Source organism: Eublepharis macularius, chromosome 2 (assembly GCF_028583425.1).
Source record: "Eublepharis macularius isolate TG4126 chromosome 2, MPM_Emac_v1.0, whole genome shotgun sequence".
NCBI lineage: Eukaryota > Metazoa > Chordata > Lepidosauria > Squamata > Eublepharidae > Eublepharis > Eublepharis macularius.
In genome coordinates, this window is record NC_072791.1 from 75,943,601 (window position 1) to 75,962,177 (window position 18,577).

At 41.2% G+C, this 18,577-nt stretch overlaps 1 protein-coding gene across 16 annotated transcripts in view; it reads right to left on the reverse strand.

Moving 5' to 3' along the window:
- GPHN (gephyrin) overlaps positions 1–18,577 on the reverse strand; it is a 566,991-nt gene that overhangs the window by 13,552 nt on the left and 534,862 nt on the right. For all 16 annotated transcript variants that reach the window (XM_054970790.1, XM_054970786.1, XM_054970784.1 and 13 more), the window contains 5 exons: positions 8,278–8,365; positions 6,605–6,678; positions 3,783–3,847; positions 3,369–3,472; positions 1,970–2,066 (listed from right to left, as the gene is read on the reverse strand). In XM_054970790.1, the coding sequence (XP_054826765.1) occupies positions 1,970–2,066; positions 3,369–3,472; positions 3,783–3,847; positions 6,605–6,678; positions 8,278–8,365 (428 nt within the window). The remainder of the gene's footprint in view (positions 1–1,969; positions 2,067–3,368; positions 3,473–3,782; positions 3,848–6,604; positions 6,679–8,277; positions 8,366–18,577) is intronic.

Here is an 18,577-nt window from a genome sequence, read left to right on the forward strand (position 1 = left end):
TCATATATATTTGAAGAACAGAAAAAGGTAGACAGTATTTATGGACTTCCTTGGACTTTGTCTTTGTTGTTGTCCCCCATAATAAAATACTGTATGCTATTAATGTTAAGTAAGTTCTCAACATGGTACCCAGTTTCAATCATCTATTTTCAAGAAGAACAAGTTCAAATGGGAATATGAGCATTGAAGGCAATGAAAATTAAATGGACTTCCTGTCTAGCAAAAGGAAGCTGAAAGATCTGAGCCTGATTACTCTTAAAAATACATGGAAAGGGGGAAAACATGTTAATTAAGTGTAAGAGAAGGAGATGTCTATTTGAGTTTTAGAGTACCAGGGCCATAGACTGCTCCTTAGTAAATGTATGGTGGAGATTTGAAAGTTATTTCCCGCATAGTAAAAATACTCCAAATAGTAATCAATTTAAATTTCTACAAAAACATTCCAAAAGCTAATCCGCAAATGCAAATGTTACACTGGTATTCAGATTTGTAAGAAGGCATACTCCTTTGACAATTGAAAAGTTAAAGGGCTGTAAAATATTGAAATAGCCATTACTCATAAATAATAGGAGCAAATACCCTCCCTGATTTCTAAACAGTATTAGTTAAATATATGAAGGATGGTTTATGATTTGTTCTGTTCTTTGGTTGGGGTTGTCTCACCTACTGCAAAGCTCTTTGCGAACCTCATCCCATTCCGTTAGGTAGAGATTGGCTTTTATACTACTAGGAATATTTCACAGGGATATAATGGACTTGTACTACTATTTCAGCAATCATTTACAGAAGTGCCCCTCTCAAATTTAATAGTGTGATATAGTTATCATAAATAATATATGAATACCTTTATGTGTTACTAAATGATGATGATAATTATATACAACTAGTAACAAAGCCCATTGTGGGGAAAAATACAACGGGCTGTAGAGAGGGGAGGGGGGTATTGTCTCCTCCTCCGTGACTGATCCTGGCCGGGTGAAGGTGGGAGGCAGACATTGGAACCTGTCCTAAGATCCTGGGTCCTTATCTCCCCCCCCCCCAGACCATCTCAAAAGCATATAACAGGAAGTTATAGACATCAACCATCGTGACAAGGAAGTGTTCTTTTGGAACATTCATTGGACAGGTCTTGCTTTGTACTCAATTTGTTTACGTGTTCTTCTTTGTAAGTAATACTTGTCACCAAGTAGTCTCAGATTGAATCAATCTCATACAAAACGTGTCATACAAAACCATACTTACTTGAAGCATGAGGATTGTGAAGTTAATTGAATGCCCACTGACAACTTACTTCCACCTGATTCCCACTAAACAGCAGTTGCAAAAAGAATTTTGAACTGCGAAAAACAGCACAACTTAGGTTGTGATATGAAAATATAACAGGAAAAACCCCAGTCTAATTAAATGAACATTTTTTCTATATATTGTCGAAGGCTTTCACGGCCGGAGAACGATGGTTGTTGTGGGTTTTCCGGGCTGTATTGCCGTGGTCTTGGCATTGTAGTTCCTGACGTTTCGCCAGCAGCTGTGGCTGGCATCTTCAGAGGTGTAGCACCAAAAAGCTTTTTGGTGCTACACCTCTGAAGATGCCAGCCACAGCTGCTGGCAAAACATCAGGAACTACAATGCCAAGACCACGGCAATACAGCCCGGAAAACCCACAACAACCATTTTTTCTATAGTCCAAAATAAGTATGGTTTCTAATGTTTTTAAATGAGAAAGGAGAGGGAGAGGAAGCACATTTTGCTTTTTGTGTAGTATCCAAAGATATTGAAATGCATGAGCTATATAATAGGTAGGAGGTAAGTGCAGGAAGCTTATGCATATCTCATGTTTGACTTTCTGTTTCAAAACTTTCACACTAATTATGATGAAGGAAGTGAAAGGCATGTGTATTACCTCTTTCTTCCCATGTTTCACATTGAGAGAGAGAGAGAGAGAGAGAGAGAATACGCTTTTTTAGCTAACCTGTACTTTGTGCCCAAGGCAGTGGTTCTTGGTGATGCCAAGTCAGTATGCACCGATGGTATTCTGGACGAGGGTCCAATTTCACATCACATGATAACTGAAGAAAAACATGTACAGGAAGAAACTATAATGTAATTTCATTCATAATATTTATTTTTTTACATTATTTATAGTTCATCTTTCTCACTGAGGCTCAAGGTGGATTACACAATGTAAATCAATGCAATCATGGGATGAGACATCTAATAAGCAATGTAATAGGACTAAGATTACAGAAATCTGAAACAAAGAACAGAATAGATCCAGAGGAGTTAGCCGTGTTAGCCTGTAGTATAGACTATTAGAATATTAGCACAGAATATTAGACATGATACATTAAACAATGCCAAAAATGTTATTACATAACTATAAAAATACAGTGAGAGCAATGTAATACATACAGCAGAGATAATATGTTTGCTGTATATATTTCAAGATAACCCTTCAGTTTTGGGAATAGAAGACATTTTTCATCTTCATCCACCAGGCCATGTAGAAGATCCACATTCCCATTCTCTTTGTTGAAAGACCATTCTGAACCATTCCATCATAATATAACCATATTTCCATATAAAATTCCATCATAATATAACCATATTTCCTTATAAAATGAATAATCCTGTTTTACATAGTTTGTGGAATGACAGAAGTATGGAAGCCTTGACCTCTTCAGGTAGGCCATCCCACAAGATGGGGGCCACAACAAAGACTAAAAAGACTTCAGACTGTAACAACCTTAAAGATCCACAAACACATCACAAAACCTAGCCCACAACTAAAAATGGTATACGGGAATTGGCTCAGATTTGCAGGGAAGGCATACTGCAAATGCTACAGAAGTAAACATGATCATTCCTAACTAAAATGTGTACTCTTTTCACAGAATATCCACAGTCTACCACTTATCTATTCCACTTGTAGGGCTTTACTAAATAAGACATTGGGAGATCTGGAACAAGACCTCTCCAGCATTTTAAAAAGCCCATAGAAGCTGCACTGGTCTCTGATATAGATCGGGAACAGAAAAAAATGGGAAGGGGTTCAACCCTTCCAATCACAAGTAATTTTACAAAACAACCTCCCGCCATACTAGGGCTGAACAGGGGGGTGGGGGGAGGGGCTAGGCAATATAACCCTTGCCCAATTGCTGCTCGTTCTATGGATGATCAGGGGGAAAATGGAAATTTAGGCTTATAGGTATTTCTGTGACTTACACTACAATCCTAAGAAGAGTTACTCAAGTCTAAGCTCATTGAAATCAATGGGCTTTTAGTGGAGTTACTCTTCTTAGGATTGTGCTGCCATAGGAAGTTCCTCTAATACTGCAACACCCATGATTCCTATGTTTACAAACTCTTACCCTGGCTTTTATAATAGTGGGCCGAGGGTCCAGGATCCCCTGCATTTTCCTTAGTGCTGGGACAACAAAGAGATTGCAGGTAACAACAGCTGACACGGGATTCCCTGGAAATCAAGAAAGAATAGCAGTGTACAGATGAGCCATTCTGAATTATTTATAAAATGATAAAAGAAAACTGCTACGGTGATAGAGCAGCTTTCAAGATTATCCCTCTGTGTTAGGAATAGAAGACATTTTTATTTTCATCCACCAAGCCATATGGAATCCAACAGTACACAGCACACAGTGCCTTAAGTTAAATTACCAAGGAACTTTACATTTGCATACTTAAATTTTGTGGGATATCCATATTGTTTTTCACTTTTTTTAACATCTGCCAGGAATAATTATATTTATCATTTTAACAAAACATACCTGGGAGTGCAAAGATTATTTTTCTTACTCCATCAGTATCCAAAGTTGCAAAGGTTGTTGGCAAGCTAGGAAGAAAAAAAGGGTTAAACCTATTAAACAATCTTTAATTTAGTTTTGGAGTACTATAGAAATATATATTTACATTTATTTTTTAATTTTTGCCATTTCTGCATAGTTAGCATCCCTGTTAAGTCTAACATCATCAGCACATCCTGAGGGGGTGGGGAAGAAAGGGCTCCGGGAGCTGACCAGTTACGCTGGCAGATCCTGGACTTGCGCTGGTATAACACACACACCCCACACGCTGGCACAGCGGCCTGGTGCCACTCTACCTGGGACCTCCACTGGTATCTGGCCATGGCGGCCAAGTGTGAGCATAACTAATCTCTGGGCTGGTATGGATGGGATGGCCCCAAAGAGACTCCAGGTGCTTCTGTGCCTTTGTGCAGCTCTTCTGCCAAAAGGAGCAGTTGTCCAGTGGCACCTTGGAGGCTCCAGCCCCACCCAGCTTCCCTCCCTCCTTCTTCCCTTTGAATTTACCGCAGGCAGTGAAGTGGGACACGAAGTGTTGTCTGTGTGTGTCTGGTGGGGGGCTCCAGGGAGGACTCTCATTCTCCAACAGTGCTGCTGGTGTCTGATAAGCCAAGCAGGTGACTGCTGCATGTGGGGGGTGAAGTTGATGCTGGGATGAGTGTGTGTGTGTGTGAAACAACATCCTGGGATCTTGGGGGCTCCTCCCCTGCAGGCCAGACCATTCTCCCTTTCGCTGTTTGTGGAGGCAGGGATAGACTTCAGTAATCTTGTGCTGGGGATGGAACGATGGTTCCACTCTGGGGGCCATCATCCCAGCATCAGAGCATAACTCTTGAGTTCCATCCAGCAGTCTCCTCACATCTTTTCTATGCAGAGATATATTTCAATGGAGTTGCTGCAAGTCAATGGGCATTCATATCTCCCATCATATTCAATGGGCCTTTGAGCACCTCCCATTGTTTCCAATGGGCATTCTTGCCATTCATTTCAGAACCTGCCCCTGCTTGCCTTTGAGAAGCTGCCTCTCTGAGATTTGGTGGGCTGATCTTGAGTGCTGGGGGCTGTAGGTGCGACCCTCACCAGGTCTTGCTGCCTTTCTGGTCTTACTTTTCAAGGAGGGGGTGCATGTTTCTCAGAGCGGCAGCAGTGGTGGCGGGATGTGTGTTTGCAAGTGAGCAGCTTGGCCCTTGTCAGAAATGGGGGTTAACGAGTGGATGGGTGGGCATTCTGTCTGCACCTTCAGTGAACTCCCCCCCCCCTTAGGGCAGGGCTCCTCTCAAGACAGGCACCTCTGTTGGGGTGCGGCAAGCCCAATCATGGGGTCTTTTTACCCCGTACACCAGCTCTGCAGGGTGGGGGAATACCACTGGCAGCTGGCAACGGCAAACATGGTCCAGCCTGCAGACTGGCTATGCCTTTCCCTGCCTCTCACAGTCCTGTCAACAGCAGCCACCCTGCAATTGGTGGATTCTGCCGGTGTTGTCAGGACAACTAGGAAGCATTATCTCCTGGTTGCGCCTTGCAGGGCTTAGCTGCCAGGGTGGCTCTCCTGCAAAAGTCCTTAGGGAATGGACGAGCTGTGCCATAGGTACGCAGGCGCTGGTGGCCTGGTGGGTCTCAGGATTGCACTGCATATTACTATATGTTTGCAGCCTGACTGTAATAGTCCTCAAAGGCACCCATTTGCCAAATAATCCAAAACATTTGGTTTTCAGCATATGATTCCAAGAAAATCTACTCAGAAGTACATCCCATTGAGACTTACTCCCTAGGATTTCTGTTCAAACATGAGCCATTTAGAAACTGTAATATTTTAGTGGTTAAGTACCTTTTCAATAATTTAACCTATTTGAAACATTTACACTTTTTAATTAGGGATGAACACATTTCCTGAGTTCTGAGGTTCTATTTTGATTTGAGTTATTGGTCTGGCTGCCTGAGTGATGCAAACAAAGGAGAATTTTGAAAAGTAATCACATTATTATGCTTTTGTAACACAAAGTACTAATGTTAACAGGGTTTCTAACTTTTTAAAGTCTTGTACTAGGAATGCACATGTGATCTTCTCAAATCTAAAAACAAGCATACTTCCTAAACAAATTTGTTTTTAGTGAAAAACTTATAAAACATTTTTCTTTCAAAAGGTTATTTATGAAGGAGTTGATAATATTTTTCTTCTTTTTATGCATGCATTCTGAGAGTAGGGCCGTTTCCAGACGGCTTACCTGCCTCCGGAACGTTGCACCATCTTGCGGGGAAAACGCGAAATATCGCGTTTTCTCGTGCGAGTTTTGTGCGACATCGTGAGACGTCGTGCAAAACTCACGCGAGAAAATGCGATATTTCGCGTTTTCCCTGCAAGATGGCGCAACGTTCCGGAGGCAGGTAAGCCATCTGGAAACGGCCTTGTACTGTGGAAAAGCCCTAGATTCTGACATCATGAGTTCTTGTCCTGGAATATTAATTTCTGATAATACAGAATCCCAAAATGACAGTAGTGGATTTTGTAAGCATCTCTGTTTTTAATGTTCATAGGGGCATTTGCCAAAAATGGGGCCCTTTCAGATACTCAAGAATTGTCAGGAACTTAAATTAACTGGTAGACAATTTTAATTTGATATCAGAAATATCAAAGAAATAGCCTAGCAGATTTTCACTATGGCATCCACTTTACTCTGTATTTAGAAATATGCAGTTGTAGGGAACCATGTTAAATATCAATGTCAAACCTTCCTATACTGTTTTGTACTATATCTAAGACCAACATTAACTATGAAAATATTTCTTACCCTGGTTTCATGAAAACCCTGCCAAAGTGAATCTGAGCATGAAGATCAATGTCCAGCACCTGTTTAAGATAGTCCTGTTTTTTTTAAAAAAGAAAGAGAGCTTTAAAAGGGGTTCAACTTCTCCCAAGTATTTTAAGATATTAATTAAGACATGGGCAGGCTGGTCCTGTCCAATCCTAGAAGTATTACATACAATATCTGATGCAAGGCAGCTTCTACTGGAACTGATATAGCATAGTGGGTAAGAGAATGAACTGCGTTCCAAGTTTCATATCTGGCATGAACTCATTGAGCAGACTTAAGCAAATCATATTCTCAATTCCTTGTGCCATAGCAGGTTAATAACACAGGTCTATCTTATAAGTAGGGTTGTTGACCTTGGGTGTAGAAATTTCTGGAGATTTGGGGGTGCGGAGCCTGGGGAAGGCTGGATTTGGGAATTGGAGGGACCTCAGTAAAGTATTATGGCATACCCCCAAAGCAGCCATTTTCTCCAAGGGAACTTAGCAATGCCCACCCTCCCTTCACTCTGCTGGAATCAGAGTGAAGGGAGGGTCTTCAGTCCTTTAAAGTTTACCATCTCCTTGTTTCATTTGGAAAGAGAAAGCAACATGCAAGAGGCTGTTTAAATGTTTACAACAGGAACAGTGTTGTTCTGTGCTCTTCTAGGCACTGACTTTGTCATCTCCGTTTGAGCTTCCACCTTGTTGAAAGAAGCAAATTTACTACAGTTGGCCGGATATTGTGTAATATTGTATATGAGAATTGGATATATATAGCCTGGAAGTGTTTAGAATTAGATAAGTCATGCACTGTGCCACTTTATATTACCAATAATCACCTAATATACTTTTGCAATTTTTCATTGGCTATTGTCTTGTCCCTTAGTTGTGGTTTTCCACTTTGGTTGTTGCGGAATCAGGCATGGAGAAGGTTGCAATGTTCACCCCCCTTCACCCGTCCGGAATCAGGCACAAAGCAGTAGGCAATGCCCGCCCCTCTTCACCTGGCTGGGATCAGGAGTGGAACAGGTGGCAATGTCTGCCTCCCACCTTCACCCGGCCAGGATCAGTCACGGAGGAGGAGGCAATACCCCCCTCCCCTTTCTACAGCCCGTTGTATTTTTCCCCACAATGGGCTTTGTTACTAGTTGTATATAATTATCATCATCATTTAGTAACACATAAAGGTATTCATATATTATTTATGATAACTATATCACACTATTAAATTTGAGAGGGGCACTTCTGTAAATGATTGCTGAAATAGTAGTACAAGTCCATTATATCCCTGTGAAATATTCCTAGTAGTATAAAAGCCAATCTCTACCTAATGGAATGGGATGAGGTTCGCAAAGAGCTTTGCAGTAGGTGAGACAACCCCATATGGAAAAACAAAACATCTTAGCTTCTGGCACAGTATATCCAGGAACCTGGTAACACCATCTCAGTGCTTAGACTTGTGTTTGATGAAGTGGACTCTTATTCATGAAAGCTTATGCTTTCAAAACAGAACTAAAAAAACACAATGTATTGATAAACCAATTCTGACCTGATCCCAATCCTCCCTCACTAGAATCTACCATTCCTTAATTTCATTCCCATTGCCTTATCTCAAGCATGTCCTTGCTGCACTCCTCCCTGCTTCAACCCAACACCGTTCTGTGAATATACCTTTTCCCCCATGGATACACCCCCAGATGTGATGATAACATCAGCACGGCTGATTCCCTCGTTCAAGGCATTAAGTAAATCATCTGGGCTGCAAAAAATTAAAACAAATATTGTCAGTCATTAATTGGTAGATTTTATATGCTTTGTAAGAAAAAATACGTATCTGCTAAAAAGCAGGATTTGAGTCCAGTGGAAGCTTAGAGATGAATATGATTTTCAGGGTGTAAGCTTTCAAGAGTCAGAGTTCCTTTCTTCACTGGTGTCTTTAAAAGGGAGCTCTGACTCATGAAAGCTTACACCATGAAACTCTTGTTCACCTCTAAGGTTCCACTGGACTCAAATTCTGCTGTTTTACTACAGACCAACATGGCTACACACCTAAAACTATCTGCTAAAAAACTCCAATGTAACTATTACTTTTGTTAAAAAGCTATAAGTAGACAAAACATACTGTTCTTGAATATGACTAACAAGAAATTATTGTAGCAAGGCTCTTTTTTTTATAAACAGGAAGCATTAAGTTAGTGTATTGGGGGCTATTGGATAAAATTATTCTCAACCATTCACTCTAAACAATAAAAGATAAACAAATTCCTTGAGCATTCGGGATTGTATCAAATCTCCCTATTCTACTAGGGATGGCATAGGCCATTCATGCAAGGCATGAACCACAGATGGAAGAGCCTCCTCCATCAGTAGGACACATCTTGTGCCAACAGAACATGGCATCCTTAGCTGAGTGGAATGGTTGGATACAGACCAGTGCCTGCTTTTGGAAATATAATGAATAAGCCAGAAAAGACAAATTAAATTTGCATTTTTCCTAATCAAGTGCATACCAGTGGGCTTTTATTTGTATTCTAATGGGACTCCATGGACTGTTGCCAACTCTGGGATGGGAAATTCTTGGAGATTTGGGGGTGAAGCCTGGGGAGGGCGGGGTTTGGGGAGCGAAGGGACTTCAGTAGTGTATAATGCTATAGAGGCCATTCACCAAAGCAACCATTTTCTCCAGGGGAACTGATCTCTGTAGTCTGGAGATAAATTGTAATTCTGGGAGATCTCTGGGCCCTATCAGGAGACTGACAACTCTAACTCCAGTCTACAAAGGGCAGGTGTGGCTGTTCAGGAGATCTTTGGCTTACAAAAATTGTCTTTGTTAGCTAATACATTATTAATTTTAAATACACACACCACTCCAGCTAATAGCAACATCGATGGTCAGGGGCTCCTAGTAAAGCATCACAATGGAAATACCCATAGATAAAAACAGGATTTATCCATACTTAGGGGGCTCCAGATGTATGCATAAAAATATTTAAAGGACCTCTCACAAACCAGTCTGACAAGCACTGAGGAGCCACTATTGATGGTAGTGGTGCATATCTTGGGGGGGGAAGCAGAGGGGGATGAGGAGAGGTAATAACTTCGTAGAGCCTTTATGAATGTTTTTTTTTAATTTTTATTGGAATTAGAAATATTTTGTCATTTATAACAATCAAATTACTTTAATATTCCAGTTCTAACCCCCTCCCTTCCCCCCCCCGTTTATTGACTTCCAACAGTTTTCCAACCCTTTGTCTATTCTTCCCCTACTCATTTCAACTTATTTTGTCAATTAAACATATACTTTCACGCTCTTCTAAGCTAGTCTATTATAACACAGTGCTAAGTCAATTTCCCTTCACTTATCAACTAACTAATACATTCCTGGCATGTTATTCAATAGTAATAATACTGGTAATATTCTCAATATCCTGTACTCTAACTTATTCATTCTAATGTCATCAATATGGGACAAACAATTTATCCCTCCCTATATATAACTTGAGTACTCGTAAGTGATGAATACATTTATAAGTCAACCAATTTAACTTATACTCTATATGTTACTCTTTACTTCCTCTTATATCTCTTATCTTTATAACACAAAGTCAATCAATTTGACCCATATTCTGCACATTTCTAAATCGCTATAACCAAAAATACCTTCAGCATAAGTCAATTAATTTAACCTATATTCTATATGCTACTTCTCATTCCCCCCCTTCTTGTATTCATAAATTTTAATTCTGTTAATTCTCAATTACACCCCTATCTGCCAGCAACATAATTAATTAATTAATTTCTATTCTTATATATCACATAATAACTATTACTTAATACTGTATAGAATAATCAAATAGAATAATTGCTTAGTAATTCTTCTTTAACTCTCCTCCCCCCGGTATAGTCACTTCTCTCTTCTTTTGTTTTTCTTCAATAATTTTCAAACTGCCACAGTTCTCCTCCCACCTCCCATTTTTTCACCAAATATTGTTTCAGCTTCTCCCAATCTGTGTTAAATTGTCCTGGATCAAGGTCTCTTAGTTTTCTTGTCAGTTTATCCATCTCCGCCATGTACAGCAATTTGTGAATCCAGTCCTCGATAGTTGGCACTTCTTGTACTTTCCACTTTTGCGCGTACAAAAGTCTAGCCGCTGCTGTCATGTAAAAAAGCAATGTCCTATGTTGTGCTGGAATATCTTCCATTCCCAAGTTCAGTAGCAGGAGTTCTGGGTTCTTATTAACTTGAAACTGTAAAATCTCACTTATTACTCTTATTATTTCCCCCCAGTACTGCCTGACTACCTCACAAGTCCACCACATATGGTACAAAGATCCTTCATGCTTTTTACATTTCCAGCATTTATTAGACATGTTCACATTCCCTAGCGCAATTTTCTTTGGTGTCAGGTACCAACGATAGATCATTTTATAGACATTCTCTTTAATGTTAGTGCATGTCGTAATTTTCAAAGTATTTTTCCACAAGTATTCCCACGCCTCCATTGTTATTTCTTTATTAAAATTTATAGCCCACTTCACCATTTGCACCTTAACTACCTCTTCTTCAGTATACCGTTTTAACAACACTTTATAGACCTTTGAAATTTCCTTTTTGTCTTCTTGTAAAATTACTTCCTCCAAGTCCGAATTCTCCATTCTTACTCCTCCCTTGGCACAATCCGATTTATAAAGGTCTCTAAGCTGTCTATATTGAAACCAGTCATAGTTTGGAGACAACTCTTCTTGCGTCTTTATTCTTAATTTAGAAAATTCTATTTGTGTTATCTCCTTATACGTTAGACACTGTTGTTCATTATCAACAGTTCTCGGATCTATCACTTCATAAGGAACCACCCAGGAGGGAATTCCTTCTTGTAGGTAATCTCTGTACTTTTTCCATATTGTGAAGAGGCTTCTCCGAATGTAATGGTGTACAAACATAGAGTCCGCTTTTACTTTATCATACCATAAGTATGCATGCCATCCAAATATTTTTTTGTATCCCTCTAAGGCCAGCAATTTGCGATTTTTAAGCATCATCCAGTCCTTCAGCCAAACCAAGCAGATTGCCTCATAGTAAAGTCTTAGGTTGGGCAGTTGCATTCCGCCTCTCTCTTTCGCGTCCTGTAACACTTTCATTTTCACTCGAGGCTTTTTGCCTGCCCAAACAAAGTCCGATATCTTTCTCTGCCATTTCTCAAACTGCTTGGAATCCCGAATAACTGGTATTGTCCGTAACAAAAACATCACTCTTGGCAGCACATTCATCTTGACTGCTGCAATTCTTCCCAACCATGACAAATTCAATCTATTCCATTTAATCAAGTCTCGCTCTATTTGAGTCCACAATTTCTCATAATTGTTCTTGAATAGATCTATATTCTTTGCAGCCAGCTCAATTCCCAAATATTTCACCTTATTTGTTACTTCACAGTCTGTTATTTCCATAAGTTGCTGTTGTTTTTGTTTAGTCATATTTTTACACAGTATCTTTGACTTCTTTTTGTTTACAAAAAAACCTGCCAAATCTCCAAATTCTGTGATTTTTTCTATTACCCTTGGCATGTTTTCAATTGGATCTTCCACAATTAACATTATATCGTCTGCAAATGCTCTAACCTTATAGGAAAAGTCTTTTATCTTTATTCCACGGATTGCATTATCTTCTCGGATCTGTATCATCAAAATTTCCAAAACCATTATAAACAACAGTGGAGACAACGGGCAATCTTGTCTTGTACCTTTGCCTATAGTCCATTTCTTAGTCACCTCGTCATTCACCACAATTGCTGCACTCTGGTCTCTGTAGATTTCTTTTACTGCTCTGATAAATCTTTCTCCCAACTGTAGCTGTTCCATAGTGGCGAACATAAAATCCCAGTTCAAATTGTCAAATGCTTTTTCAGCGTCCACAAAGAAGAACCCAACCTCCTTATCACAACGCCTATCATAATATTCAATAGCATTTATTCCTTAAATTGTCTCTGATTTGTCTATTCGGTAAAAAACCAGCTTGTTCTTCCCCAATAACTTCGGATAGCCATCCCTTTACTCTTTCCGCTAAGATCTTCGCAAAGATCTTATAGTCATTGTTAAGTAAGGAAATAGGTCTGTAATTTTTGACGTTAGTCAAGTCCTGTCCTTCTTTAGGGATCAATGATATATTAGCTTCACTCCAAGTATCTGGAATTCTTTGGTCTCTCATAACACCATTGATCACTTCTTTTAGGAATGACACCAGTTCATTGACCATTACCTTATAAAATTTAGCTGTGAGTCCATCAGGCCCTGGCGCCTTACCCAGATTTGTTGACTGTATTGCCTTCCTTATCTCTTCCTCTGTCACTTCACTATTCAATTTATTTCTCCAATCTTCCGAGATCACTGGGAGCCTCATTTTCCCCAGATATGTCTCTATTGAATCTTTATTCACCTCTTTTTTATTATACAATTTAGCGTAAAATTTGTAGAAGGCTCTACTAATAGCAGTCTGTTCCAGATATACTTTATTATCCTCACATATTTTATTTATTGTCTTCTCCTTTCTCTTCTTCAATTGCCATGCCAAATATTTCCCAGGTTTATTTGCTCCTTCAAACGACTTTTGATTCATTCTCTTCAGATTCCATTCCAGTTCTTTATTATTCATTGCTGTCAACTGTTCTTGTAAAATTTTAATGTCTTGGTAAACTTTCTTCTTCCCTGGTCTTTTCTTTAGTAGTATTTCTTTAGCTTTTATTTTCTCTGTAATCTCCTGTCTCTTCTCCTCTTGTTTTTTCCTGGCTCTTCCGTTTAAGTCCATTAGTATGCCTCTAATTACTGCCTTATAGGTATCCCATACCTTGTTGGTTGGTACTTCTCGATTCATGTTGTATTGTATGAAGAACTTAGTTTCCCTTCTCAACATCTCCAAGTTTTCTCCCTCTTGCAACAAGTCCTCATTTATTCTCCATCCTTTCCTCTTAGTTCTTTTCCCAAACTTCCACATAATTGGATTGTGATCTGAGCCTACCATAGGCATTATTTCCACCTCTTTAGTCCATAACACTAAGTCCTTTGAGGCCCAGATCATGTCGATTCGTGATAAAGTAGAGTGTCTTGCGGAGAAAAATGTGAATTGTCTGCCCTTGGGATTCTGTATTCTCCATACATCTTCCAAAGTTTCCTGCTGCATTAATGCAAAAAAAGTTTTTGGTAGTAGTCCTCTTTTCTTTTGTGCAGTTGCTGATTTCTTGTCCTGCTCCAAATTTGTAACTCCATTGAAGTCTCCTGCAAGAATTATCTGGTCGTGAGAAAGTTCATCTAATTGCTTCCTCAAATCCTCAAAGAAGCTTTCTTTTGCTCCATTAGGTGCATAGATTCCAATCACCAGCACTTTCTTTAAATTCCATGTACATTCCACCGCTAAAAATCTGGCTTCTGGGTCCTTAAACACTAACTTTGGCTGCAGCTCCTCTCTAATATACAAGACCACTCCCCTTTTTTTCTTTTTTGTGGCCGCTGCAAAATGAGTGCCCAATTTGCTCAGTTTTAGATATTTTACATCCTGTTTTCTAATATGAGTCTCTTGTAAACAAACAATATCACATTTCTGTTTTAATAGCCAGTGAAAAGTACTTTTTCTCTTATTGGGTGAATTAAGTCCATTTACATTCCAAGATATAACCTTACATTCCATATTCATAGCCTTGTTGCTGGTAAGTCCTTTTCATTGTCCCTCATAAACTTTTCCATTTCAAATTCAGATCTGATGCGCTTTTTCACTCCTCCAAACTCAAATGCCAGCCCTTCCGGTAATTCCCACCTGTACCTTATTTTCATGTCCTTCAAAATTTGGACTAAGGCTTTATATTTGAGCCTTTATGAATGTTAATATCCTAGAGGGAGAGATCTGGGCTTGAGGATATTAAGAAAGGAAGTGCATAACAAGCTGCAATTTCCGCCCTCCAACTAGGGTTGGCAGGTGGGGACTTACTGGGGCTTGTGTTCATCATCCTTGCGTGATGATGTCACTTCTGGTCGATCTAAAAGTGACAATGTCGTGGTGGGGCCAATTATTTAACAATCAGCAAAAACCCAGCATTTTTGGGTCATGCTGGAAGTGATGTAATTGCATGGGGATGATGGGTCCACTCCCACATTTCCCTGGTAGCCTCCTCCTGCTGATCAGCCTCCTGCTGATCACCATGCAAAGGCAGCAGCTGCTGGGAGATTGTCATAAGCAGGCTCCTGGCAAGGCTTCCTCCACCCAGTCCAGGGTATTATACACTAAAAGAACCATGATCACTTTTTAAAACTAAAAACATTCAGGGACCAGTATTTTAAGAATACAAATTAATAGATTATGACAAATTGGAGGTTTACAGTGCAGAAAGTGCAGGTATTATGATATAAGAAATCCTGAACTACCACATAGTTAATTTTATTGAATTTACTTGAGTTAACAGCATGGTAAAGTGGTTAGAGTTGCAGACTAGGATCCAAGTTCAAATCCCACTTAGCCAAGAAGGTTGCTGGGTGCTTCTGGGCCACCCCCTCACTGTCAACCTAGCCCACCTCACAGGATTATTGTGAGATAAAATGCAGAAGGGGAAGAATGATGCTGCCCTGAGCTCCTTGGAGGAGGAGTGGGACAAAAATATAATTGAGAAAGAATGGATAAAAATGGTCTGATATAGGTAAAGTATGAACACTATTTAAAATGCATATGGACATGAAATAGAATAAGATTGTAAAGTCTGATTAGGCTTTAAAATCAGCTCCAACATATTAAATCCTGTCCAGTTTGGCCCTTAGCAGGGTTTCAAAATGGCTTCACCAACACTGGCATGTTTCAGGATTCTCCTAATGTCAAAGAGGAAAAAAAACAGATGTGTGTAAATAACCGGGGAGGGAGGGAGTGTTTTGCACAGACATTTGAGAAACGAAGCAGTAGAGAAGCACTCTTCTCTGACTTTAAAAAAAATGAGGAAGTGTGTTTATAGCTGAGAGGAAGGAAGCCAAGCAGCCTTTTAAACCTTTTATGGTTTTTAAAACCAGGAGGGAGGAAGCTAACGGAGCATCAGCCTTTTAACCCTTTCCTGGTTTTTAAAGCCAGGAGGGAGGAAGTGAATGAAGCAGCAACATTACAACTCTTTCCTGGCTTAAAAAATAAATAAATGAGAGTGGAAAAAGCACAAAAAGTACATGTTTTCTCCCAGAACTCAGCCACCAATTGCCTCTCTAGTGGATATGGGACAGTCCAATCAGCAAATACAGGGACAGGGAGAGGGAGTGAGGAACGGGCTCCAATATTTTAAATCTGTTTTTAAAGTTGACTATTAATTTATTGTGTTTTAATTATGATGTGAGTCGCCCTGAGCCCATTAATGGGAAGGGCAGGATATAAGTCAAATAAAATATATAAATAATAAATAAATATTGCAACATTACGATGCATGCGCAAAAATTAAAAAGTGACGTCTCTCCAACCCCCACAAACAGCGGTTTCAAACAGACACATCTCCACTCATCAGCAGCATCAAATTGCCTTGAGGTTGTGCAGTGCAGAATGCTGGGAGCCCAAGCTGATTCAGCACTGATTGGCGTGAATATACAGAGGCACCAACGTAAAGTGTGCTGTGTGGAAAGGGCCACTGATTCAGACATCATGGGCCGTTTCCACATGGGCTGAAATCACGCAAGTTTGGTGAAACAAATTGCTTAACGGCTACCCGCTCAATTGCGCCTTGTCCCGCATCGTACCATATCGTCCCGCTCCCCGAAGTTCACACGGCCACCAGAAATAAGGGGGCAGGTGGTGGTGTCTCCCCCATCACAGTCGATGTCGGGGGCCTCACTGCCCCGTCTCTGTCTTTTTTTTTGGTTCGGAAACCGATTTTTGCATAATCACACAATTTCAATGGGTGGATGTGATGCTCCTCCGACAAGGTGGCTTGTGATAGGTCTGTTAATTTGCCCATGAATTTCTCTTGAGGGCTATTGGTTGCACTTGTTGGTGGGTGAAAGAGTTCCCTGAGTGACTGTACCTTCCAAAGTGCTTAGTCCGAGAAATTAACTCGAGCCACCATGGCACCCGAGAGAGAACTTTTCCTCATGATGGCACAATTGGTGGGTTTTCTGCTGCAAAGCTCAATGGCGCTGTGCCAGGCACACCTTTGGCACATCATGAGGAGGAGAAGGGCTGCCTCACTAATGTTCCACTCTACCCATCTGACAACCACCCCCTCATGGTTGACGGGGCACCTCATGAAGAAATTGGCTTAGGCAGCGGTGGCATGCCCTTGCGGGAATGGGAGAACAGAGGGACTGCTGGGTCTATCCACGCAGTTGGGAGAGGATTGTGCTGCGTATTTGGGATGACCATCACTGGATCCAGTGCTTCAGAATAAGCTGGGGGACCTTCATGGAGCTGGTCGGTGTGCTTTGCCTGACCTTGGAGCAGCAGACAACTAACATGAGGGAGCCCATCGCTGTGGAGAAGAGAGTGGCCGTGGCAGTGTGGTGTCTAGCCACTGGCACTTGTACCGCATAGCAGCAGACAACTTCAGCCTGGGACTCTCCACCGTTTCCGAGATTGTGCTGGAGGTTTGCTTTGCCATTGAGCGAGAACTGCTTTCCAAGATGGTCTGCCTCGGATTGGAGGTCAGAAAGGTGAGCGTGGGCTTTAAGCATCCCTTGCTTCCTGCGCAATTATCATTGGAAATAATTATTTTTTTGAAATATTTTTAATGAGAATTGCGCAGCAACGAAAGGTTGCACTTTCAAGTGGCACCTCACCTGCTTAAATATTGCTGTCCAGAGAATCCTTTTCGGGCACTTTGAAGTTGCTGTTTGCCAATGCCACGTCTGTCCTGGGCGAGGTGATAACCCATTTTTTCTCCTCTTCCTTTCAGATCATGGATGGATTTGCTGCTTTTGGGTTCCCTCATTGTGTCGGGGCAATCGATGGGACTCACATTCCCATCAGTGCACCGAGTGGGAAACCGTATCAATATGGCAATCATAAGTACTTCTCCATCTTGCTACAGGGGACAGTCGACCACACCGGTTGTTTTGTGGACACGGAGGTGGGCTGGAGCAGCAAGAACCATGTTGCTTTCGTGTTCCAGAACTCTGCCATCTGTGCAGTGATGGATACTGGATCATTTGTGCCAGGGAATCCCACCCTGAATCTGAATGGCATTTCTGTGCCACCACTGATCATCTTGAATGGGGCTTATCCGATGAGGTGGTAGCTCATGAAGCCCTATGGGAAGTTTGCTGTGACACCATGACAAAAGCACTTTGACCGCTGCTTTGCTCAGGCGAGAAATAAAGTTGAATGTAGTTTCGGTCGTCTGAAGGGACGCTGGCAATGTCTCCTGCATCGCCTCAAGGCCAGAGAGGAGAATGTGGTAACCACTGTGACTGCTTGTGTGATTCTCCACAACTTGTGTGAGGCCAAGGGGCACAGGGTGCTGGGTTCACTGCGCGATCCTACGCCTTTGACCATGCCTGGGGATGGGCTACCGTACCAGGAAAATGACTGTGGAATGCTGGAGGAGGGGAAGGAGGTTTGCGATGCACTGGCAGCATTCATCGATACACGCGACAGGCAGTGAAACTCTCATGGCATGCATGGTTGTTTTTGCGGTTGTCTGAAAATGCGTGTTAACTGTGTTTGTTTTCAGAAGAATGGTTGTGTGTTTTGTATGCTGTGTGCTGCATCTTATGCTGTTTGCGCAGTTTGCCGGTTATGGATCTTGAGTTCTCAGTAAATCTTTAATGTGCAATGAGCATGGTTGTCTGCATCTTGTTCCTCTGCCCCCACTTCCGTGTGAAGTTGAGGATTGGGAGGGGGGGAGGTTAGAGGAAAGGCGTGGGACTTGGCTCGGTGGCGGTGGGGCTCAAAGACAAGTGACAGGGGACCCCTGCTGGGTTGATATGCAAGGGTCACCCCCAATGTGCAAGGGGGGGTGCAGGGGCCACT